This window comes from Syngnathus floridae, chromosome 4 (genome assembly GCF_059516105.1).
Source record: "Syngnathus floridae isolate MCC-2025c chromosome 4, RoL_Sflo_1.0, whole genome shotgun sequence".
NCBI classification, from domain to species: Eukaryota; Metazoa; Chordata; class Actinopteri; order Syngnathiformes; family Syngnathidae; genus Syngnathus; species Syngnathus floridae.
Window position 1 is genome coordinate 21,248,752 of NC_142416.1, and position 22,451 is coordinate 21,271,202.

At 57.4% G+C, this 22,451-nt stretch overlaps 5 protein-coding genes and 1 long non-coding RNA gene across 8 annotated transcripts; 3 read left to right on the forward strand and 3 right to left on the reverse strand.

The window, feature by feature from the left end:
* Positions 1 to 5: 5 nt before the first annotated feature.
* Positions 6 to 1,709, reverse strand: LOC148399995 (uncharacterized). The gene is made up of 3 exons (XR_015858109.1): positions 1,057 to 1,709; positions 560 to 707; positions 6 to 119 (listed from the first exon to the last, which is right to left on the reverse strand). It is a non-coding gene; the product is annotated as an uncharacterized LOC148399995 (long non-coding RNA).
* Positions 1,710 to 2,074: 365 nt separating this feature from the next.
* eif4a3 (eukaryotic translation initiation factor 4A3) lies at positions 2,075 to 5,542 on the forward strand. Its single transcript, XM_088374349.1, has 11 exons — positions 2,075 to 2,423; positions 3,167 to 3,239; positions 3,327 to 3,393; positions 3,464 to 3,526; positions 3,671 to 3,803; positions 4,131 to 4,211; positions 4,298 to 4,578; positions 4,658 to 4,773; positions 4,868 to 4,975; positions 5,043 to 5,170; positions 5,260 to 5,542. The coding sequence occupies exons 1-11, from the start codon at positions 2,270 to 2,272 to the stop codon at positions 5,274 to 5,276; spliced, it is 1,221 nt and encodes a 406-aa protein (XP_088230475.1). The 5' UTR covers positions 2,075 to 2,269; the 3' UTR covers positions 5,277 to 5,542.
* On the reverse strand, positions 5,410 to 7,625 carry soul4 (heme-binding protein soul4). Its single transcript, XM_088374353.1, has 6 exons — positions 7,463 to 7,625; positions 6,948 to 7,126; positions 6,430 to 6,515; positions 6,210 to 6,351; positions 5,920 to 6,103; positions 5,410 to 5,837 (listed from the first exon to the last, which is right to left on the reverse strand). Exons 2-6 carry the CDS (start codon positions 7,108 to 7,110, stop codon positions 5,663 to 5,665), a joined length of 750 nt encoding a protein of 249 aa, XP_088230479.1. The 5' UTR covers positions 7,111 to 7,126; positions 7,463 to 7,625; the 3' UTR covers positions 5,410 to 5,662.
* Positions 7,626 to 7,905: 280 nt separating this feature from the next.
* On the forward strand, positions 7,906 to 13,949 carry tmem178a (transmembrane protein 178a). 2 transcript variants are annotated; one of them, XM_088374350.1, is made up of 6 exons: positions 7,906 to 8,324; positions 8,393 to 8,483; positions 10,323 to 11,510; positions 11,737 to 11,850; positions 12,265 to 12,402; positions 12,725 to 13,949. In XM_088374350.1, exons 3-6 carry the CDS (start codon positions 11,024 to 11,026, stop codon positions 12,964 to 12,966), a joined length of 981 nt encoding a protein of 326 aa, XP_088230476.1. In that variant the 5' UTR covers positions 7,906 to 8,324; positions 8,393 to 8,483; positions 10,323 to 11,023; the 3' UTR covers positions 12,967 to 13,949. The 2 variants fall into 2 exon arrangements, with proteins under 2 accessions (XP_088230476.1, XP_088230477.1); XM_088374351.1 differs by having other exon boundaries at positions 7,906 to 8,135; positions 8,206 to 8,324; positions 8,393 to 11,510.
* A 163-nt stretch (positions 13,950 to 14,112) lies between these two features.
* LOC148399999 (son of sevenless homolog 1-like) lies at positions 14,113 to 20,185 on the forward strand. Of its 2 annotated transcripts, XM_088374346.1 has the most exons (15): positions 14,113 to 14,700; positions 14,785 to 15,920; positions 16,112 to 16,472; positions 16,623 to 16,704; positions 16,778 to 16,894; positions 17,014 to 17,117; positions 17,227 to 17,476; positions 17,543 to 17,662; positions 17,749 to 17,911; positions 18,031 to 18,148; positions 18,248 to 18,420; positions 18,544 to 18,660; positions 18,836 to 19,031; positions 19,162 to 19,268; positions 19,650 to 20,185. In XM_088374346.1, the coding sequence occupies exons 2-15, from the start codon at positions 15,633 to 15,635 to the stop codon at positions 20,022 to 20,024; spliced, it is 2,571 nt and encodes an 856-aa protein (XP_088230472.1). In that variant the 5' UTR covers positions 14,113 to 14,700; positions 14,785 to 15,632; the 3' UTR covers positions 20,025 to 20,185. The 2 variants fall into 2 exon arrangements, with proteins under 2 accessions (XP_088230472.1, XP_088230473.1); XM_088374347.1 differs by lacking the exon at positions 17,014 to 17,117 and having other exon boundaries at positions 16,660 to 16,704.
* Positions 20,174 to 21,981, reverse strand: gemin6 (gem (nuclear organelle) associated protein 6). Its single transcript, XM_088374354.1, has 2 exons — positions 21,612 to 21,981; positions 20,174 to 21,077 (listed from the first exon to the last, which is right to left on the reverse strand). Exons 1-2 carry the CDS (start codon positions 21,743 to 21,745, stop codon positions 20,666 to 20,668), a joined length of 546 nt encoding a protein of 181 aa, XP_088230480.1. The 5' UTR covers positions 21,746 to 21,981; the 3' UTR covers positions 20,174 to 20,665.
* Positions 21,982 to 22,451: the final 470 nt, after the last annotated feature.

The window sequence follows — 22,451 nt, forward strand, 5'->3', positions numbered from 1 at the left end:
AAGGAGCCGTTGACATTCTGGGAATTTTATTGATGGGATGCCTGTTGAACGTCGTCGACGTGGTCCAACGTGTGTCGTCGCCGAGGCGTCAAGCAAAGTGCGGCATCCGGCTGCACGTTCTGCAAGAAAACAGAAGATTTAGCCGCCGCCGCCAAACAGGAAGTCCGACAAAAACCCTTTGAAGGTGTCCAGATGAACACGGAAAAGTTGCACCTTCAAACACAAATGATCACTGGAATTGTGGCGGTGGCTGACAAATCACTATTTTGTCCACATCCAAAGGTTTTGGCTTAGTTCACAGCCACATGAGCTTGGACTGTGAGTCTGGAGTCAAAAACAGAAAGTACCAAACCCGCGAGGGCTATGTTGAGCTTAGCGCTAACACAAATTGCTCAAAAAGGCTTCAGCCCCCATTGCATTGCGTTAGCTTGTCTCGATTCTCTGTGTTGCTCCCAGCCAGAGCCACGTCAACGGCTCTCATCGGGCCGGCCGAGAGGCGCTCGCCCGCTCCCGAGGGTCTCGGACCCTCTGAGCCATTCCCGCCAGCCGCCGTATTTACCGCTTACGTGGCCTTGGCTACTTTGGTTCTCTTCATCCTCTTCCTCCTCATCAGGGTCACCTGAGGTCGCTTGAGCCCGGCGATCAGCAGCAGGAGGCGGGGCCTGGACTTGGTCAGCCAGCTCCTCAGCAGCGTCCCTTTTGGAAACCTGCAAGGCCAAGTTGTTAACAAGCGTCTAACTTTGTGTGTTGTCGATCTCAATTTGCGCCCAATCCAAATGTGGCCAGTCGCCTGCCTGGCTGCCTGCCTGGCTGCCTGGCTGCCTGCCTGCCTGCCTGCCTGCCTGCCTGCCTGCCTGCCTGCCTGCCTGCCTGCCAGCCTGCCTGCCCGCCCGCCTGCCCGCCTACAGCGCTCATCCAAGGCTTTTGCCCCGCAACTTGGAAAGGGGAATGCTGAAGAAGCGTTGACTTGACCTTTTGACCTGCATGCTAGCAGCCAGATGGCGTCCCCCCCCCCCCCCCAAAAAAAAAAGCGGACGGAATACGGCGCCTTCTTACCAGTTGACCCCGCACATGGGTTAGGTGGTGGGCCGGCGCCGCGCTGCACTGGAATGACCAGCTGGTCGGCCGGACGCTAGAAGCTTCAGCGCACAAACACCGGCTGCCAATCATAATAGGAGGGGACGGGGGAGCGGGGGCGCTTTGGTTGGCAGCACTGCGGGAGGGGGGCCGGCCCGGCCCACTCAGCACTTCTGGCCGCAAACGGCGAGCGCTCGGCCATTCGCTGAGCCGCACGCCCGTTGCCACGGCAACCACCCGCTCCCCCTGGAAAGGCCGGGGGGGGGGCTACAGCATTCCTTGCCTGTTCCCTTCCCTCTCTTGCTCTTCCATCCTTTCTTTCCTCCTGCTTTGCTTCCTCCTGTCTTGCTCCACTGTCCAACCTTCCTTCTACCTTTCCCACTTGACTTCCCTCGCTGGACTTTGATGCTCTCTTTTCCTGCCGCTTCCATCCTTCCTTCCTTCCTTCCTTCCTTCCTTCCTTCCTTCTCGCTACATCTTGAGAGGTTGGAACGGCAGTATACATTTGTGTGTGCCCAGATTGACTTGATTCGTCATCAGTTGTACCGTCAAACTCCTTCATATTACTGCAGTGCTGCATTTGTTCATTGTGTGACGCGTGATGGGGGCCATAATGGTGTAGTCTAAGTTTTTTTGTTTTTTTCAAGTACTGTATTTTTTAAGCGACTGTGTGTCGACCCCTACCGGCATCTACGTGTGCCCTCGAAAATAAGCAGTTCTTGTGAAGGGGCAAAAAGTAATATATGGTCGCCCTCTTAACATGAAGCGCCAACGTATTTGGGACTACTCCGAGAAGCGCGCCTTGGATGGCGTCCATGTTACGGGAACTACACGTCGTTGTCGTCGGCGGGCGGCAGGTGCCGTTCCGGGCCGGACCAGGCCGTTTCCTTTAGGGGGGGGGGGCTCGCGAGCGCCGTCAAATGTGGCCGCTTGCTTGTCTTTACTGGCAACCATTGAAGGACGAGCTCGACGCCTTCTCGCTTTTTCTTTTTTTTTTTTCCCACCGCAGCGTGACGTCGTCATCTCCGGCGTCGCTGGCCGAGTGCGTCATCGCAGCGGCGCCACACGCCTCTCCCCTTTCCTCTCCCCTCCCCTCGGCCCTTCTTTCTTTCTCGCATTGCCTTCTCTCCCCGGTGTGTTTGTTAGCAGCTAGCGTCGCGACGCCTTTTCGCCTTTCAGTTGCAGTCAAGAAATGGCCGCCGCCGGTGTGCAGAGTCGGAAACGGCTCCTCAAGGACGAGGACATGACGAAGGTGGAGTTCGAGACGAGCGAGGAGGTGGACGTCACCCCTACCTTCGACACCATGGGCCTGAGGGAGGACCTGCTGCGCGGCATCTACGCTTACGGTAGGCCGGGGATCGGCGAGGCCTCCGCGCAGCCCGCCGCCACGCCACGCCACGCTACGCCACACCGCCGCCGCCGCCGCCGCCACAAGCTCTAATGATCCCCGCTGGCGTTCCAGCTCACGTTTATGTGGCGAGTTGACGCCAGGTGAACATCGGATTCGCCCTTTTGTGGCTTCGCGCTGAAGTTTCCCCGTTAGCATTAGCCACTTGGGCTAATGTTTGAAAGTCCAACAAGTACGATGCATCCACCACCAAGTGGAAAAGAGCGTGTTCGCGTCAGTCTTGATACACGAGTATTGTACGGGCGTTGTGCGAAAGACAAAAACCAAATAAAACAAAATAAAACCGAGGAAACTAACAGTGACCGTAACGAGCATGCTACGTGAGGAAAATGGCGTTGAAATGTTCACAATGAAGGATGTTGTGGCATTCACAGCATTTGATTTGAAAATGACGAGCTCCATCAGCATCAGCTTGAGCACGCCAACGTCCTACATTTCTGAGTTGATCTTTTCCCAATTCGAATCAGATGCAAGACGTGCTTGAACACCTTCAATCACAAATTTCTCACCTTTACTGGGAAATCGAGGTTAGGCAAAAATAACAATATGGCAGTTGTTGGCACTATCCTATTGGATCAAAAGCATCCAATCCAAGAGAAACCACACTTTTTTCCGCCCGCAAACTGCTCTGACATTTTGGCACAGAACGCGCGTGCTAATGTTGTGCGTGGCTTGCCTCAGGGTTCGAGAAGCCGTCGGCCATTCAGCAGCGAGCCATCAAGCAGATCATCAAAGGCAGAGACGTCATCGCCCAGTAAGAAAAGAAGCTCTCGTCTACATTGAGTCCGAAATGTGGTTTTTTTTTTCTTCTTCTTCGATCTGACACGGTGGTTGCGTGCAGGTCGCAGTCGGGCACGGGAAAGACAGCCACCTTCTGTGTGTCGGTGCTGCAGTGTCTGGACATCCAGGTGAGCGTGACCTGTCGGGCTATTTCCAAAGTGGTGTTTTGACGCCACATTGGTGTGTGCGCGCGCACAGGTGAGGGAGACCCAGGCGTTAATCTTGGCGCCCACCAGAGAATTGGCTGGCCAGATTCAGAAGGTGATGCCCGCTCCTCGCTCGCTCTCGCTCTCGCTCTCTCTCTCTCTCTCTCTCTCTCTCTCTCTCTCTCTCTCTCTCTCTCTCTCTCTCTCTCTCTCTCACACTCACTCACTCACGGAGGCGGTGCTTTGGCTGCGCCTTCAGGTGCTGCTGGCGCTTGGGGACTACATGAACGTCCAGTGCCACGCATGCATCGGCGGGACCAACGTGGGTGAGGACATCCGCAAGTTGGACTTTGGCCAGCACGTGGTGTCGGGAACACCGGGCCGGGTTTTCGGTGAGTGCCGGGCCGACGTCCGTCCCCGTTGTTGTTGTTGTTTGTTGATGACTGAACCGGACATTTCCTGCCAAATCGGACACAGAAGACGAGCGTGATTAAAACGTGACTTGCGTGTTCCCGCCGTGTGCAGCGTGGCGACACGCAACGTTTGGAGTCCAACCAGAAAGCCTAATTATCGTTGTCTGCGTTTGTTGCCGCGCTCTTTGTGTTCCTTGGGAAATCCTTGCTGACCTTTAGCACGGCCGTAGCATTTTCCCTTGGTGTTAGCGGCGAGCTATCAGCTTGCCTTCCTGGTTGGCAATAACGCCGCCGCTGTGCTCGCAGACATGATCCGGCGCCGCAGTCTCCGAACGCGCGCCATCAAAATGTTGGTTCTGGACGAGGCCGACGAGATGCTCAACAAAGGTCGGTCGGTCGCTGGGTCGGTCGCTGCTCGCCCGCCCGCCCTTGGCCTTCACCGAAAGCCCGGTGTGACCTCTGACTCGCGGCAGGTTTCAAGGAGCAGATCTACGACGTGTACCGCTACCTGCCCCCCGCTACGCAAGTGGTCCTTATCAGTGCCACGCTGCCGCACGAGATCCTGGAGATGACCAACAAGTTCATGACGGACCCCATCCGCATCCTGGTCAAGCGTGACGAGCTGACGTTGGAAGGAATCAAGCAGTTCTTTGTGGCGGTGGAGCGTGAGGAGTGGAAGTTCGACACGCTGTGCGACCTCTACGACACACTCACCATCACGCAGGCTGTCATCTTCTGCAACACCAAGAGGAAGGTCGGCAGCCGCCCCTCCCTCCCCGCCTGGCGTCCGCTGGTCGGTCGACCTGCCTGACGCCACCACGCTTTGCTCGCAGGTGGACTGGCTGACGGAGAAAATGCGAGAGGCCAACTTCACCGTGTCGTCCATGCACGGAGACATGCCGCAGAAAGAGCGAGAGTCCATCATGAAGGAGTTCCGCTCCGGAGCCAGGTGAGCCACGTGCGGGGCGCGCAACTCGCACAGCCACCATGTGCGCTCCTTGTAACAAATTGCGTTTCGTGTGTGCGTGCGTGCGCCCGCGCAGTCGCGTGTTGATCTCCACGGATGTGTGGGCGCGCGGTCTGGACGTGCCTCAGGTTTCCCTCATCATCAACTATGACCTCCCCAACAACCGAGAGCTCTACATCCACAGGTAGGACGCCGTCCCGCCCGCTCACTGTCGTTGCCCGCCCCCCTTGACCCGCGACCCCTCCCGACAGGATCGGCCGCTCCGGTCGCTACGGCCGCAAAGGTGTGGCCATCAACTTTGTGAAGAACGACGACATCCGCATCCTGCGCGACATCGAGCAGTACTACTCCACGCAGATCGACGAGATGCCCATGAACGGTGAGTGCGCACGCCGCCGCATCGCTAGCGTGCATGCCAAGATTGGAATGTCGGACGAGGCGGAAACTTTTGCGGGTCCTTGTGTGCAGTGGCTGACCTGATCTGACGGTGCCGGACGTCGCGCCCACTTTTTACTTCCCGTTTGAGCCTCGACGTGTTTGTAAATAAAGCTTTTTTTTTTGTTTTGTTTTTACCCTACCTTGTGTTCTTGTAGCAATAGCTGAAAAGGCAAGGCAGTCTGTGTCTTTAGTTGACATTTATTTCACATTACAAGTTCAGCTTTTCGGAGATACCGTTCAAATTAAAAGTCTGAGTTTTTTTTGTCAAAACATACAAAAATATTCACCTTGAATAAACTTGACTTGATTCCCACTAAGTGTCCAATTTCCTAACGGCGCTAAGAGCTCGGCACGCTAACGAGAAAAACGACGGCACCTGAGTTGCCGTGCGTAGTTTTTGTGTATGTTTGCAGAAAACGGTGCAGGCGGCCCCCTAGCGCCGCAGGAACCAGATCTCGTTGCGGCGGCGCGGGACGCCGGGGTTTTCGTAGACGGCCACCATGTAGATGTCAGAGCGCAGGCGCTCGGCCGCCGAGGCGCCCAACAACTCCCGCAGCAGGCGGCTGTGGCGAGTCACCGTCTCCTCGGTGGTCGTCCCCAAGAAGGCTCTGCCGCAACGGGGGTTAGGGTTAAGGTCCACCGTTGCGGTGGATGGCGCGAATGCGCGAGCGACGCAGCCTCTTTCTTCACCTGGCCACAACGGTGAAGGCGTCGCGTTGCACCACGTCCACATCGGGGTCGTGCGGCCGCGGCGGCGCGTCCTGGAAGGCGGCGGGCAGGTAGAAGCCGGTCTCCACCTCCTTGTCCAGCGTCTGGCCGTCAGCCGTCACCAGCACCGTGCTGACCACCGGCACCGTCAGGCCCAGGTGGCCGCCTGCCCGTATGCACAGCAAAAACACAAACGGGGAAGGGAGGGACGCCTCGTAGCTGCAAAAGTGGCCCGGAGCCCGTCGCCGTGCGTGCGTGCGTGCGCGCGCCACCTGCCGAGTTCTCCTTGCAGATGAAGCGCATCAGCTTCATGAAGCTCTTGGAGATGCTCTGCTCGTAAAGTTCCTCAGCCTGCCGCACGCACGCCCACTTGCCCGCCGGGTACGCGCGCTCCTCCCACATCACCTCGCCCATCTTGGCACACGCAAACAAGTCTCGTGAGTGACGCCATCCTCATCGCCGTCGTTGCCGGCCAAGCACGCGCTCAAGCACCTTCTCCTGACAGGAAATGAGCACGAATGGGACGGGCTCCCTCTGCTGGTTGTGGCGTGCCATTTCGTGGATAGGCCCCCTCATTTCTATCCCCCCCCCCACAAAAAAAAAAAAAGCAAACAAACCATGAGCGTGGATTTGTTTTGTCAAATGTCAGTGAGGTGGCCATTTATTTTATTACTAATCGCATTTGGAATTCATCGCCGCTCCCTAAGCTCTCGGTGGTCTGTCTGGGCAACGTGTGCGCATGGTCCTCGAAATTTTGGCGCGCATCATTTAACAAATGTAACAAAAAATCTAATTGTTTTTAGACCCAATCCTTCACTAAAGACAAAAAGTACCACGAAGAAGGGATAGGTTTTATTGCCATGGAAATAGGAATTGAACTTGTGTTTTTATCCATATGAAAAACAAGCCGCCAAGTCAAGGTCGCGAATTGCGGGGCTCGGGTTAGTGACGTCAGTGCGTGCGTGCGTGCGAGCGAGCGAGCACAGCAACGTACTGACGTGTGCGCTCACCTGTCGGCACGGTGACCTGGTGCGTGCTGGCCACGGCCCTCCAATGAGTGAGCAGTCGGTCCGAATGCTCCTCCCCCATCGGCTCGGGGTTGTCCGTGATGTCCTCGTCCAGTTGCTCGTCTTCGCCCAACCCCTCGAGGTCCTCCAAGGAGATCAAAGCCATGCCGCCCACCTGTCACCTGAGCGGGAAGGGGAGGCAACGACGACAACCGCCGATGACGCCATCATAGCGCACAAGAGGAAGGAAAGAAAGGCTTTTCCTCCAAGGGACGCAAAGGAACGCACTCAAACGACCATCATTTATTTGGCTTATTGAGAGCGAGCGGGCGAGCGAGGGAGGGTGACGTCATTCCGGACAGATCGGAGCAGGAACTCGATCGTTAGCCGTTAGCCTGCAGCTAACCGTCACGTCGATGACTTCATTTGATCCTAGTTTAGCTACGTTTACATTTCGCCTTCGTTGGCTGAACGCCGCGACGCGAGCATGACTGCCGCGGTGAGGCGCGCGTGCTTACCTGCTCACGCGCGTACTCGTCACGACAATGCACAGGATCGACGAAGATCGTCCGTCTGCGCTAAGCAGGTCGTGACACTTCCGGCATGAATCCCGAGGTCTCTTCAAAGTAACAGCTTGCATGCGGAAGTGCTGCCTTTTCAAAGCCGTGGGTGTCGGCGCTCGCACGTTTAGTCCGTTGAGAGAGGAAAAAGAAAAAGAAAAAGAAAAAGAAAAAATAAGCGCCGGCCCTGTCCGGAACGCAACCGGGCGGGATTCATGACAACGCGTCAGGAGAGGAGCTCCCCCGCGGTCAGAACAAGTCTCCGTGACGTTTTGGGTTTTCTCTTTGCCAATTTCCTTGGTATTAAAATAAGTGAGATGTGATTTTTATTCTTATATTTTGTTCAAATAAATGGCACCGTTGACTATAGAGACGTCTCCATGACGACATGGACTAGAATGGTAGCGTTTGCCAGGGGGCAGCAGAGCAGCGTTTTCTTCTTCTTCTTCTTCTTCTTCGTCGTCGTCGTCGTCGTCTGTCGCGTGAGCCTGTCCTGGATTTCTTGCTTCATTTCCTTTGGCGGCGATTCAGCGCAGCCCCTCTTCCAAATGTGTCCTCCCGATAACCTTTGTCAATTCATGCACACGCCCCACACCTGTCCATGACCTTCGAGTGGTTGTCTCCACGGCGTGTGTGTGCACGTGTGGACCGTCGGCGTGCCGCGTGCAGGCTGAGTCATGCTTATTTGTCCCACCTTGTAGTGAACTAATGGAATGCAACGACCTGCCTGTCAGTTTTGAAGCCCACCGCCTGTTTGTTCACCTGCGGAGGTGCAAGCAAAATGTCTTCCCAAACGACGTTCCCTCCCTCCCTCCCTCAAGTAAGTGCATATGGGCTTTGTTGTTGAGCTAGCAAAGTTGCGAGCATGCAGATGATTTTCTCCTTCAGGTCTCCGTGGCAGAAAGATGGCGGCGAGATGTGTCAGCCTCCTGTTGGGCTACCTAATTCATGTCCTGAGCGATTACTTGGATCCCAAAATGTACGTTGATCTCATATTTGTTTGCAACCAAAGGTGGCTCGTTAAAGCGAAAGAACGCTGACAAATCAAAAGGCGCTACACGCTTTCAGTAGTGCAGTGCATGCGCGTCAGTCAAGTGTGCTTAGCTGCTGTCAGACAGAAGGTCGGAGGTGAGCCGTTGGCACTCGCCGCAAAGTGCGTCTTTAAAATTTCATCGGCTCTCCCCCCTCTACGCCCCTGCCGCAGTGCCGATCGATAAATTATTCAAGCTGAGTCGAGGTCGCTCGGCTCCGCCTCCTCCAGTCAAACCTGCGGTGGCTGGCCATTCGATGAGGTGCACTTTGAAGCGAAGCCCTCAGTTGCCACGACGACGACGCACGCCCGCCGCTGCAGCGGGTTGCCAGGGAAACGGCCATCAGCTATTCTCGGTTGCCGTGGCAACAAGCGGCATCGCCGAGAAAAACAAGAGGCGCCATGCACGCCGCAGCGTGCGCCGATCATCGCAATCATCTCGATGGCAAAATGGACGTTTGGCCAATTGTGAGCGCCTCAGCCTTTAGCCTGAATTGACATTGCATCGTCTGTCACCTGTCTGGACGTATAGCTTTCCTTTTCTTGACTTCATGTGAGCGCAGAAAGGTATATGCGCCGAGGCGAGGCAAGGCGAGGCGAGGCGAGGCAAGGCAAGCCAAAGCAAGGCGCGGCGCTCTGCAAGGCGCCACCTCCTTCTGGCAAAGTCACAACTTTGAGCTACCTACTAGCTCAGCCTGATCACAGTCCTTTTGCCGTCGCACGCGCTTTCTGTCATCTTTGGTGTGCTCCGCTCGTTAGCGCTCGTAGTTGCCACCGAAAGGCCAACGCAAGAGGCGGCCGAGCCAACGCATGTCCACAGCGAAGTATTCTTCTTTGCTTTTCCATGGCTTCATTTTATAGTCAACTGTACAACCCCCCCACCCCCCAAGGGGGCCGAGACGGGAATGAAACAGCGTGCAGCGTGGCATCACAATAACTTGGACGCATTTTCATGTCAATGCTCCACGTTATGATGAAATAGCCCGACCAGCTTTTCCCGCAAAACACAAGCGCAATATTATTGCGTTTTTTTTAGGAGCACACCATTGTCATTTCACCACGTTGAATGGAAAAGATGATTGGAGGGCTTCCGCTCGAGCCACGCTGCAAAATAGGTGGCAAAAATGAAGCCGCACCTCGACTTTGGCTGTGTGGGCGCAGGAGGTGCAAGCAAAATGGAATGCCTAATGGGCCAGCAAAGGTGTCCGTCCGGATGGCTCCCGTCGCGTGCGTTCGCCTCGTGAGACAGTTCAGGTGATGGAGGCAAAAAAAAGAAGTTGTCCATTAAGTTGATCAATAATTCATAAAAGTCGCTGCAGCTGTTTCGTGTAATCAGAGCCCTCCCGACCCAAACGCCCTCTCCCCTCTCCTCCCCTCCCCTCCCCTCCCCCCACAAACAGTACAGCATCGTCATAATGCCTCGGAGAGCAAAACGAATATTAGGACAATGAGAATCGGGTCAATAATAACCACAACCATCTTTTGAATATGCTTTTACTGCTGCGTGCGGATGTGCGGGCGCGCACGCGCATGCGTGTTTGAAGGTCGCTCCACTTCCTGTCGGTCAGCACTTTGACTTCCTTTGTTTGTTGGAGTGTAAACTTCCTACTTCAATCTATGTCTCGGGGACATTGTTGCTATCATTTAAATAATAAAACAAATCATTTCAAAACACACGCTACATCACCAATGCATCCACGCACACGTACACACAAGGCGCGCGCTCCGAGCAAGAGCCTCTGATCAATATGGTGGACTGTTTCCCACGATCTTGTTTGTTGGCGTCAGAGGTGAGCTCCTCCCTTCCGAAGATCATTGATCGTTCTGTGGAAGCTTCATCAGCAGGAATCGACAGCCATGCAGGTTGGATACATGCCTTGCACGCGTGCGCGCACGCGAGCTCAGCAACAATCATCGTGTTCGAGTGGTGCAGTCGCGGAAGGGCAGAGGTCAGAACCAGATGATGCCGAATCAATGTCCACGGTCGGATGTCACTCTATGCTGTCGTTCACGCAAAGTAATGGACGCTCACGCGCACACGATCGCGCAGATTCACTTGACTCGTGCACGCAGCCCCAATGAAGAGACTGATTGGCCCGGCTGCGGCGCAGTAGCGTCGCTTATTTTCACGCGTCCAAATTTCAAAAAGCGTTTGCGTGATTACTTTGAAGGCGGCGCGGCGGAAGTACGGCTCGCTCTCTCTCTCTCTCTCTCGCTCTCTCTCTCTCTCTCTCTCTCTCTCTCTCTCTCTCTCTCTCTCTCTCTCTCTCTCTCTCTCTCTCTCTCTCTCTCTCTCTCTCTCTCTCTCGCTCGCTCGCTCGCTCGCTCGCTCACTCTTGCTCGTCCGGCAAGGTTCTGCGCGAGCTGAGCGCCCGCAGCAACACGGGCCGCTTGTCTTCGGCGCTTGGTGCGTGCGCGTGCTCGCTCGCTCGCTCGCGCTCCCGAGGGCGAACTGCGGCGCGCGCGAACCGAGATGGCAGCAGGACGCCATGGCGGCTGAAGACAAAGCGAGCCGCGCGGAGAGCGACGCCCGCGGCCCCGTCGCCGTCGGCCGCGGATCCCGGCCGGCCGCGGAGCGCGCGTCGGCCGCCGCGAGCCTGGCCCTGAGCGCGCTCTCGCTGCTACTGCTGGTGACGGCCATCGGCACCGAGCACTGGTACGAGACGGACACGCGGCGCCACCGCGACAACTGTGAGCGGCAGGGCGCCGACTCGGGCGGCCAGCAGAACCGCGACATGCCCATCTACCACCTGCCGTTGCTCGACACGGGCGCGGCGCCGCGGGACGTGGCGCTCCTCAAGCCCGTGCACGTGGGCAGCCGCGAGGACGAGCTGCTGGAGAACTGGCGCGCCATCCTGGGCATGGGCATCCTCGAGACCGAGTGCGGGCGCCCGCTCTTCTCCACGCACGCCGGCCTCTGGCGCAAGTGCTACGTCGCCGGCCTCGACCCGGACATCGACCGCCTGGTCGACAGAGGTGAGCCGTCATGACATTTCACACTGTACGTGTATAAGGGCGAGTGTCAGCGTCTGCGTGTGTTAATTGATCTGCTCCGTGTGTGCGAGCGCTTGTGTTGCGCCTGTGTGTATGGGGGCTCGTAGGCGTGTGCAGCCAAGTGCAGCCTGCCACAAGTACGCAAACGACAATCCCGTTTTGAGGGAAGCTCACGCGCGCGCGCGTGTGTGTGTGTGTGCGCGCGCAGGTATCGCGGAGCGCTGCACGGCGGTCAAGTATCATTTTTCTCAGCCAATCAGACTGAGGAACATCCCTCTCAACCTGACCAGGAGCATTCAGCAGGACGAGTGGCATCTCCTGCGTGAGTCGCCCCCACACACCTAACCCCAGCCAGCCAGCCACACCCACACCCGCACGCACGCACGCACACACACACACACACACACACACCTTTTTGAAGCAGAACTCAAGAACATGTACGTATAGCATCCCAGCTGAGGGGAGCGGCCATTTAACATGCAGCTCGCTGTCCAATGTCCAATCGCGGCTCAACTAACACGTGACGTTTGCGAGCTGGGCGGAGATTGGCCGCTATACCTGAGCAACTCGGATGTCATTTTTCAGTGGACAGCGAGTGGTGAATTTTGCCGCCCGTTTCATTCCTAATCCCAAATGCTGCCCTTATAGACTGCATGGGGTCGCATCGAACATTTTGAACAATCTGGTGGCGTGAGCACATGCATGAGCGCCGGTCGGTCTCCCCTTTTGCCGTCAGACCTGCGACGCATGACGGCCGGCTTCCTGGGCATGGCGGCCGCCGTCCTGCTGTGCGGCAGTATCGTGACGGCCGTGGGCTTCTTCTGGGAGGGCAGCCTCACGCGACATGTGGCTGGACTCCTCTTCTTCATGGCAGGTGCGTGTGCGCGTGCGCGAGCCGAGTTTGCCTGCCTGCCTGCCTGCCTGCCTGCCTGCCTGCCTGCCTGCGTGCCTGCCTGCCTGCCTGCCTGCCTGCCTGCCTGCCTGCCTGCCTGCCTGCCTGCCTGCCTGCCTGCCTGCCTGCCTGCCTGCCTGCCTGCCTGCCTGCCTGCCTGCCTGCCTGCCTGCCTGCCTGCCTGCCTGCCTGCGCGTGTTCACATGGTGTTTGTTGTTGTGAGCGAGTGCGTTTGGGTTGCATGCGCCCCCTGCTGGCGGCATAAACGAGCTCTTCTGATGCTCACTCACTCGCTCGCCTTCAGGAATCTTCTGCACCATCTCTCTGTGCACGTACGCGGCCAGCGTGAGCTACGATCTTTCCCGGAAGCCCCCCTTCATCTACGGCCTCCCGGACGACGTGGACCACGGCTATGGCTGGTCGGTGGCTCTGGCGTGGGGCAGCCTGGCTCTCAGCGTGGCCTCGGGGTGCCTGGGCGCCGCCTTGCCGATGCTGCGCCACGCGGGGCCGTCCCGTGACAAGGCTGTCCGCGCCTCCGCCGTCTAAAGCGACGACGTCAGCCCCCCTGCCCTGCCCTGCCCTGCCCTGCCCTGCCCTGCCCTGCCCTCCCCTGCCCTCCCTCCTCCTGGCGCCCAGAGGACCGTCCACCCGTGCGACAATTGGCAAGAAAGCGAGGTGACGCAAGTTTGACTGGCACGGGTGCGGTGGTAACTGACCTTTGCTCAACTCTCAATCATGCTGAATAACAAAAATAATTATGATCATAAATACATAGCAAGCCCCAAATGATTGCAAGCCATGGGCTCCAACATGGAAACATCCTTTTTCAAATAGCGCCTAAACACAGTCCATGACAAAAACATTCTGCAAACCACACAGGAGGTGTACGATAGCGAATGCCACAGACGGGCTAACAAAAAGCGCACACACACGCACACACACACACACACACACACACACACACACACACACACACACACACACACTGATGCAATGATAGCTTTGGTAAAGTCCTCCAGGCAATCCGACCAAGCGAGGAGGCGTTTGGTTCCGGTGGCAGCTAAAGATCCGCCCGTCATCTGCGATGCGAGGAGGACTCAAGATCAGAGGACTTAGTAAATTTGGCAAAGGCAAAGCTCCTTTCATGCCAAGTTGCCATTTGGAGTGAACGTCAGCTGGGAGTGGCTTTCAGCGCCTTCAAGCATCCTTGAAGAAGAATTCTTGCCAAAGTCAGTTGAGTTGGCCGTCACCGAGCAGAACCTGTCTCTCAAAAAACCAACAAGAAGAATCGTTCAAAGCACAGCTCGTGCTTGTTTTCCCCCCTTTTCCGTTGACTGCTTTTTGTGAGCCTATCTATGTGTTTAGATGGACTGCTTTTTTGTGAGCCGATTTGATTGTTTGGATGGAGCGCTTTTCGTGAACCTCGCCTCGCCTCGCCTCGCCTGGTCAGTCAATGTTGACGCCAATGTAAATACAGCTGCTGTACTTTGTTTGGTGAAAAGCCCAAATGAAGCAACGTTTCAACGGCTTGCCTGTTTCCTCAACTATTTCTGCTGGCTGCAGCAATTTTGGGAGATGAGCCTACTTTGCTTTTTCATGGCCCAAACCAATCAACACAAATCTGGCTTAATGAGCACAAAGTTTGCTTTGGATCATGCTATACGCTGCTTTGGCCGCAGGATATACCACGTATGAGATATTTTGAATGAACCAAGGAGTTTGATGGAAGCAGAAATTATTTGGCCTGAGCACCAAAATAGTCGTTAGGTGAGTCAGACGTTCCCCCGAAACAATCAAGTTCTTTTTTGCCGTGGTAAATGTAACGAGAGGCAATTCTTTGTTCATTCCCCGTCGCTTATGGAAGGACCGCCCATTTGCAATGTCCATTTGCTCATCTGTACTTAAAAAAAAAAAAAAAAGACGCAAATTTAACCCAAAAAAAGAAAACTTCTTGGGCACCGCCTCTGTGCGTGATGACGTCAACGCGCTGGCGTAGCCGCTCCGCTGTCGACTAGCAACGTGCAACCCGGATAACACACCCACACTCACGCACACGGACGCTAGTAGCAAACGACCAAGCGAGCAAGCGACAAGATTCGCAGACCAGAACCGGACGAGCGAAGGCTTCGCTTGGCTTGTGGAGCCCCTTCTCGCCGAGGTCGGCCCCGTACCGCCGTCACTGACGTCGGCCGTCCACTCGCGACTTGTGCTTGCTCTGCACGTCGACTTGTGCCTGCACGTCTTTGACATCATCTCGGTGCCAGAATGGCTATTTCAAATGTATGTAAAAATGTGCTATTTTTTCCATTTTAAGAACGTGTTCCCAAGAAATGTTGCGCTCAATGTCTTTTTGCTCATTTCAAGGGGGAGGGCGGGGGCATCCATTTGATGGAGCCGAACCCAATTCAAACCAAGTTGCAAGTACGGCTGGAGTTCCACCAGACGGCGCCATTGCAGCACTCAGCGTGCGGGCAAAGTGCCTTGCAGCAACTGGAGGAGAAGAGCCAGAGCCGGCAGCAGTGCCTGAAGCAAGCCATCACGGCCAGGACCAGGGGGTCAAGGAGTGCCTGAAGCGGGCCATCACGGCTCTGCTCAACCTTCAGAGCAGCGTGGAGAGGATCTGCACTGGCGGCCTGGCCAAGCGCACTCTCAGGTCCGTATGAGAGCGGGTGAGGGGGGGGGGGGGGGGTCAGGAAGTGACGCGGGTGGTCGGTCGGGCAGGGCGGTTCTGCTCATTGTTCTGAGCAGCCAGAGAGGAAACAATGCAGACAAGAAACAAACGGGCTTCCAGGAGAGCAGAGGCGGCCGTCAAAAGGTGAAGGGAGACCGGGCGGCTTACCGAGACGTGAGCGGGCCGAGGTCCCGTGACGCGCCGCGTCGCGTCGCCCTCATACCTCTGGGGTTTATGCGCTAAAGTGATTAGCCCAGGCTCAGCACACGGACGGGCCAGGCGGGGTGGGCCCGCTCTCGCTTGCCGCGTCGGCCGTCACGTCGGCGTGCCGTCCGAGCTGACACGGCCCTCTGACCTCACGCTGACGGCCGATCAAAAGTGGGATAATCCGTCGAGACGAGAAACACGAGCGGGAACGGGGAGCGGGATGCTGGAGCGGGATTTGCTTTGAGCGCTAGAATCAGGTCCAGGATTTTGCGTCGGAATGACGGCTTGGAGAAAAAAGTAGAAGGGTCCAAATTTTCTGGCGGATGCGTGGCGGATGCGTGGCACCGCGTCGGCGAACCGCCCGCGCAGCCCGCGGATGAAGGGCGAACGCTCGACCGTGGAGAAGATGAACGAGATCCAGAAGAACATTGACGGCTGGGAGGGCAAAGACATCGGCCAATGCTGCCGCCGCTTGGTCATGGAGGGAACGCTGAACCGAGTGGGCGCCAAGAACCGGCGCCACGTCTTCCTCTTTGACGGCCTCATCGTCTGCTGCAAGTCCAACCACGGCCCCGGCTCTTCCGCCGAGTACCGCCTGGAGGAAAAGTTCTTTGTCCGCAAGGTGACCAAAACCTCCGCGTTAGCAACCGGGAAGTGATTGGAACCCGTTTGGACGGGGAAAAAGCAACGCAGCGGCCGGTTAGCCGCTCGCTCAATCTCCGTCAACTTCCGGGTTCCAACAACTTCCCGATTGGTTCCCAGCCAAAGCGGCCGTGTTTGAAAGCACCGCTGGGTGGGCGGGCATTTTGCAAGGTCCGGGTCAACGACAAGGACGACAAGGAGGGCGAGTACCGGCACGCCTTTGAGATCGTCCCCAAGGACGGCAACGGCGCCGTCTTTGCGGCCAGGTCGGCCCAGGAGAAGAACGGCTGGATGGCGGCGCTGGTGTCGCTGCAGTACGGTGTCACGCTGGACGGCATGCTGGACGCCGCCACGCAGGAGGAGCAGCAGCGCCTGCGCCTGCCCGCGCCCCACCTCTACCGCTTCGCCCAGCCCGACTCGGAGGAGAACGTGCTGTTCGAGGACGCCGGGCGATCCAAGTCGGGCGTTCCCGCCGTCAAAGCCGGCACCCTCCTCAAGCTCGTCGAGAGGCTCACCTTCCACACCTATGCCGGTGAGTGGACCCGAAAAGCACATTTGGTGTCCTTTGGCCTTGCCAAACTGTGACCGAAAAGAGCGGACCGGGCTTGAATTGTGACGAGCACTCGCCAATCGGGGCCGGGTCCTCGGCATCCTTCTACCTCTGGCCTGCTTGCTTCCGCAGATCCCAATTTTGTTCGAACCTTTCTGACGACCTACAGATCTTTCTGCAAGCCACGGGAGCTGCTGGACCTGCTCATCGAGAGGTAGCACGCACGCACACGCGCACGCACGTGCCGCCGCCGCTGCCGTGACGGATGACGCAACGGCCGTGTTCAGGTTTGAGATTCCTGAGCCGAGACCCGACGAGGTGGATCGGCCGGACGGAGGGGAGCGGCCCGTCGGCGCTGAGCTCAAACGCTTCCGCAAAGAATTTGTGCAGCCCGTCCAGCTCCGGTAGGCCAGCCCGCAATCAATGGGATGTTTGGGTGGGTGGCCTGCTCCTTTGACACGCCCGGCGCCGCTGCTGCCGCTGCCGCCGCCGCCGCCGCCGCCGCCTCTGTGTGCTCGGCCAGAGTCCTAAACGTGTGCCGTCACTGGCTGGAGCACCACTTTTACGACTTTGAGAGGGACGCTCATCTGCTGGGACGGCTGGAGGACTTTGCGGCGTCGGTCCGAGGTGCCCGGCCACATCCGCCCAGAAGCCAGTCAGCCCTCACCTTTGCCAAAGCGGCCCTGTTTGCCAAAGCAGAGCTCTTTGTCAGCTCTCCCTCGCCTTTGCATTGCAGGCAAGGCCATGAGGAAGTGGGTGGAGTCCATCACAAAGATTATCCAGAGGAAGAAAGAGGCAGCCGTCAGGCCGGGCCACGGCGGGCCGGGCCGCAGCGGCGTGGCCTTCCACCATCACCACCGGGACCCTCAGCCGGCCACCGAGTGGCACGTCTGCGAGCCGGGCCGCCCCGAGCACTTTGACCTCATGACGCTTCACCCCATCGAGATCGCCCGCCAGCTCACCCTGCTGGAGTCCGACTTGTACAGGTGAGAAAGGGCCCGGGGGGGGCGAGAGGCGCCGACTCCCTTGACGTGCTCCCGTCGGTGGCGCAGGGCGGTGCGGCCGTCCGAGCTGGTGGGCAGCGTGTGGACCAAAGAGGACAAGGAGAGCCTCTCTCCCAACCTGCTGCGGCTGATCCGCCACACCACCAACTTGACCCTCTGGTTTGAAAAGTGAGCCGCCCGGGCCAGGCCGGCCAGGCCCGGCCCGGGCCTGCCCGTGCCACCCTGGCTAGCGCCCATTTGCCCATCTGCCGCAGGTGCATCGTGGAGACGGAGAACCTGGAGGAGCGAGTGGCGGTGGTGTCGCGCATCATCGAGATCCTGCAGGTCTTCCAGGAGCTCAACAACTTCAACGGAGTCCTGGCAGTGGTCAGCGCCATGGACTCCTCGCCCGTGTACAGGCTGGAGCACACCTTTGAGGTGCTGGCGCTTGCCTGCTAGCGTGTAGCCTGGTGGCCAAATGGAAAGGCTGGGCCTCTTTCGGAGCTTTCTTGCCTTTGTCTTCTAAAAGCCTTGTCTGTTTGCTTGTGTTGCTTCAGCAAATTCCCAGCCGTCAGAGGAAGATTCTGGAAGAAGCTCACAAGCTGAGCGAAGACCACTACAAGAAGTATTTGGCCAAACTGCGCTCCATCAACCCCCCCTGTGTGCCCTTCTTTGGTACGGCCGGAGGGAGGGAGGGAGGGAGGGAGGCTGGGAGGAGAGCGAGCGAGCGCCGGGGGCTGTGCTTCCGTTAAAGTACGTCAACACGTGCTGCAGGCATCTACCTGAGCAACATCTTGAAGACCGAGGAGGGCAATCCGGACTTCCTGCTTCACCACGGCAAGGATTTGATCAACTTTAGCAAGCGGAGGAAAGTGGCGGAGATCACGGGTGAGATCCAGCAGTACCAGAACCAGCCGTACTGCCTGCGGGTGGAGAGCGACATCAGGGTAGGCCTCGCCGCCGTTTGCCGCCGCTGCGCACGCACGCACGCACGCACGCACACACGCACGCACGCCCTTTGCTGCTGCCGCCGCCATTTGTCTGATCAACGCGTGTGTTGTGTGTGGCAGAAGTTCTTTGAAAAGCTCAACCCTCTGGAGGAGCTGTGCGAGAACGACTTTGGCGATCGGCTGTTCAGCAAGTCCCTGCTCATCGAGCCGCGCAACGCCCGCACGCCGCCGCGCTATGTGAGTACACGCACCGAGCACGGGCGCCGAAACTCCGAGATTCCGACATTGAAGCCGACACGACAACAAAAGCAAAAAGTGTCAGCGATAGTTCAGCCTGGCTTGGTGGCCGTGCCTTTGCGTTGCTGACGCGCGCGCATGCCGACCGCCCACCCGCCCGCTCCGCCACCTTTAGGCCAAGAGGTACACGTGTCCCCTGAAGTCCCCGGGTATCCGTCCCACGTCGGCGCAGCGCGGCCCCACGTGCCAGCCACGCAAGATCAGCTACGGCCCCGACGGCGCTCCCGACTCTCCCCGCACGCCGCTGACTCCGCCCCCGGCCGGCAGCGTCTTTGACTCACCGCGGGTGCCCAGCAGCCCCGCCTACTCCGGTAAGCGGCGCGACATAAGCCTGCCCGTTCTTCTCGCGTTAACCTCGGTCGTTGACCTCGTGGAATTTTGTGCGTGCGCTCTGGTCCTTGGTGTCGGTGCTGACGTTGCGGCGTGCCTTTTGGCCGTCAGGGTCGTCCTCCTTCGGCGGCCTCCCCAACCACGTGGCCCAGTTGCCACCGCCCGTGCTGCCCCGCCGAAGACCCGAGTCGGCGCCGGCCCAGTCGTCCCCGTCCAAGGTTGCGTGCCTCTTGCTATCGTTATGCCCGTGCCGCTTGTTTGATGGGCGTCTAGTGCCGAGCGAGCGGTGCCGTGGCGCCAATCGCTTTGACGCTAGTTGTGGTGATCATGTTTGTTTTGCTGATCATGCGAAAGATTGTTTCTTGAGAGATTTGATGGCCATTGTCATGCTGCTGCTGCTGATTTGAAAAAGCATCACGCTTTTGTTTGCTGATGGCTAGAATGGGATTGAAACCGAGACGGACGGACGGACAAACGGGGATTGGTATTGTTCTGATTAGCTTTACTCGTGGAGATTGTTAGGATGACGCCAAGGTGCTTGGTTCGGGGCAGGGATGGCATTATGACGTTGTCATGACGACCCTCTCCATTGTGCTCAGATGCGGTCCGAGCCGGACGGCCCGCCGGCCGTGCCGCCTGGCTGGCCCGCCTGCGAGCTCCTCCCCCCCCGCCGCTCGTCACTGTCGTCCCCTCCCGACAGCCCGCCGCCCGGCTCGCCCCTGCGCTTGCTGCCGCCCCCCCAAGGACGCTCCCGCGGCATGCTGCCGGCGGCCCGGGCTTTCTTTCCCGTGGCGGCCTGCCCGGGCCCCTCCGCCACCTCACCCGTGTCTGGGAGGATGCCGCCCCCCTCGCCGGGACTGCCCTTCCTGCTCGACGGCCCCGCTGGGCCGCCTCGCCACGGCGCGTCCCCCAGGAGCTACAAGAGGGACTCTCTGAGCCACGCCCCCCTGCCGGACACCCCCCCTGCGCTGTGACCAATCGGGGCCTCCGGCAAATGGGACACTGCTCATCGTGGACCGACCCAGCCCGGTGCCATGCCTTCAGGTACCAGAGCCAAAGAGGTAGTACATTTGCATTAAGACGCTTGTTTGGACTTGTTTGTCACAAGGGAATAAAAGTTGAGTCGATGCCACAATCACCACTTTATTGAGGAACAAAAAAAGAATGGCACATTCAAGTCCACGATACAAATTCCCATCAGCGCCTCCAGATAAATTGTTTGAAATTTGACACGTCTTGGGCCGAGGCAAAAAGCAAGCCCCCGCAAATTGGCACCAGCTGATTCAAAATAAATGCATAAATGAACTGCTCCCCTTTTTTTTTTTTTAAAAAAACTATGATTACTTTTTCAATCCACTAATCAACTGGATAGGCACAACTTTGCACAATTCATGTCAAATGAGGTCTCTAAGGAACCATCCAAATAGTTGCGGATGGTTTTTCGAATTGATGATTGCACATCTCCTTCGGGCCGGCCAACTGTTGAGAATAGACCAGCCATTTCGGATGCACGCTGCCGACGTAGCGGACGGGGACACCAAATCAATCCTTTAAAAACAATCAATTGTCAACAGCAAACAAGACAGTTTATCAGTCAATAACAGAAGGAGGGAGGTCAGAGGCTTTCCCCAAAAACGATCAGTGGCAACTCCATTGGCACAGGCTCCTGGTCCGCTTCCTGGCGTGGCTGTCCTTCCAGCAGCTTGCGCACTCGCTCCAGCACCACGGGGTTGGCGCCGCTGCAGTCGTCGGGCCCGTACGGCGGCGCCAAGGTGAGCGCGCCGGCCACCCTGAGCCGGTCGGCGCACTCCTCCACAGGGATGCGGTTGCGCTCCAGCCATCGGCGTACCGCTGCGCGGCGCTGCGGGTCCGGTCCGCCGCACGTTGGCGAGGCAAACAGCTCGCGCAGGCGCTGAGCCGCGGCAGCGTCGGCCTCTCGTAGCACTTCCACACGCCGCACCGCGTGACCCATCACCACCCGGATGCTGCTGGACCCGCCTTCCTCGCCCAAGCTGACCAGGACCAAACTGCGGTGGGTGGGCACAGGGGTCACAGGCTTAACTGAAAGCTCAACGCAAGACAATTCTACTTGCTAAAATACAACGGAAAAGAATTGATTGTGCCAATTTGCCAAGCCCTCACCTGACCTGACCTGACCTGACCTGACCTGACCTGACCTGACCTGACCTGACCTGACCTGACGACCGCGGCGTCGCGTCACCATGCGCGGCCTCCTGCTGGCCAGGGCAGGGACAGCACATTGAATTGGATAACTCGACCGTGACGCGCAATCGGTTCTATTGTTGCCCAATTTTCAGGGGTCGCCCAGCCAAGTGTAGCCTGCGGCAGGCAGGCCTGTTCTGGAAAAAGCTCACCAACATTGGGATTGTAGACGCGATTTGGAAACGGATACTTGTGCAAAGTGTTGCATATGCATGTGCTTCCTGATCAATTTGAAAAACTTGATCAGTGCCTTGCCTTCACTTAAATCAACGACGATTTGAAGTAATCGGAGCGAAGGGGTCGGTCTGGGTGCCCTTTTGGCGTGGGTGTTGACGTGCCTGGCGGACACCGGGTCGATGGTAAGCAGCCATCCGGCAAACTCTTTCGCCTCCATCCCCGCCGTCACTTGGAGCTCTTTGTTGACGTACGTGGCCCACCGCAGCGGACCCAAGTGGAGCCAGTCGCGCTGCATGTCCTACAACGTCCGAAATCAATCAAGCACAGCAACTCAAAGCAAAGCAAGTCGCCGGTTGACGCTTCCGGGTTCAAACAAGTTCCGCGCTAACTCAAGTTCCGCTCTAAAAAACGGGACCTACTTCACCAACGCACGTAGATGTTCGTGAAGTAAACTAAATAGGCGTCGCTTCGATCAATATCAATCAATATCGATCAAAATGTACACCACGCGAACCAAATGATCACCATGTATCCATACTTGAGCCGGTGTACGTGCTTCAAATGCTTCCGGCCGGCTTTAACAGTTCCGCTCTCAGTGGCGCGTGCTTGACCGCCGTCGGCAGAAGTGAAGCCACCAGCGCTCCTCTTACGTTGCCAATCGCAAACCTGCCTGAATTCAGGTGGCTTTCTCCGCATCCTTTTTTTTTTTTTTTTTTGGTCTGCAGTGAAAATTCCACCGTGCATGCAGATGGCTGACTCCGATAGATTATTCGTTGTTCTCGTTCATCACAACGCATTTTGACCCCCAGCAAACCTTCTTCACAATTTCCTTAATTTATCTAGACATCTTCAACGCATTTCTTTCATTTCACCGAATAAACTTCATGCAGGTGGATAGCGGCATATCTCCATGCAGTCAGTACAAATCACGCTAGTTATTTTGAAGAGCTAAATGACATAAATGACATACCGATGAATGAATGAATCAAGATAAATATATC

Excerpts from the sequence above, each read along its gene's own strand:
- eif4a3 (XM_088374349.1), top strand. The coding sequence starts at position 2,270 with ATGGCCGCCGCCGGTGTGCAGAGTCGGAAACGGCTCCTCAAGGACGAG. Across the intron at positions 3,394-3,463 it reads TGCAGTGTCTGGACATCCAG|GTGAGGGAGACCCAGGCGTT; the intron begins GTGAGCGTGACC and ends GCGCGCGCACAG. Across the intron at positions 4,774-4,867 it reads GAGTTCCGCTCCGGAGCCAG|TCGCGTGTTGATCTCCACGG; the intron begins GTGAGCCACGTG and ends GCGCCCGCGCAG.
- soul4 (XM_088374353.1), bottom strand. The coding sequence starts at position 7,110 with ATGGCTTTGATCTCCTTGGAGGACCTCGAGGGGTTGGGCGAAGACGAG. Across the intron at positions 6,516-6,947 it reads CCAGGTCACCGTGCCGACAG|AAATGAGGGGGCCTATCCAC; the intron begins GTGAGCGCACAC and ends GGGGGGGGATAG. Across the intron at positions 5,838-5,919 it reads GCCTTCACCGTTGTGGCCAG|AGCCTTCTTGGGGACGACCA; the intron begins GTGAAGAAAGAG and ends CCGTTGCGGCAG.
- tmem178a (XM_088374350.1), top strand. The coding sequence starts at position 11,024 with ATGGCGGCTGAAGACAAAGCGAGCCGCGCGGAGAGCGACGCCCGCGGC. Across the intron at positions 11,511-11,736 it reads CGACCGCCTGGTCGACAGAG|GTATCGCGGAGCGCTGCACG; the intron begins GTGAGCCGTCAT and ends GTGCGCGCGCAG. Across the intron at positions 12,403-12,724 it reads ACTCCTCTTCTTCATGGCAG|GAATCTTCTGCACCATCTCT; the intron begins GTGCGTGTGCGC and ends GCTCGCCTTCAG.
- LOC148399999 (XM_088374346.1), top strand. The coding sequence starts at position 15,633 with ATGCGTGGCACCGCGTCGGCGAACCGCCCGCGCAGCCCGCGGATGAAG. Across the intron at positions 16,473-16,622 it reads CACCTTCCACACCTATGCCG|ATCCCAATTTTGTTCGAACC; the intron begins GTGAGTGGACCC and ends TTGCTTCCGCAG. Across the intron at positions 18,661-18,835 it reads CCCGCACGCCGCCGCGCTAT|GCCAAGAGGTACACGTGTCC; the intron begins GTGAGTACACGC and ends CGCCACCTTTAG.
- gemin6 (XM_088374354.1), bottom strand. The coding sequence starts at position 21,745 with ATGCAGCGCGACTGGCTCCACTTGGGTCCGCTGCGGTGGGCCACGTAC. Across the intron at positions 21,078-21,611 it reads ATCGACCCGGTGTCCGCCAG|TTTGGTCCTGGTCAGCTTGG; the intron begins GCACGTCAACAC and ends CACCCACCGCAG.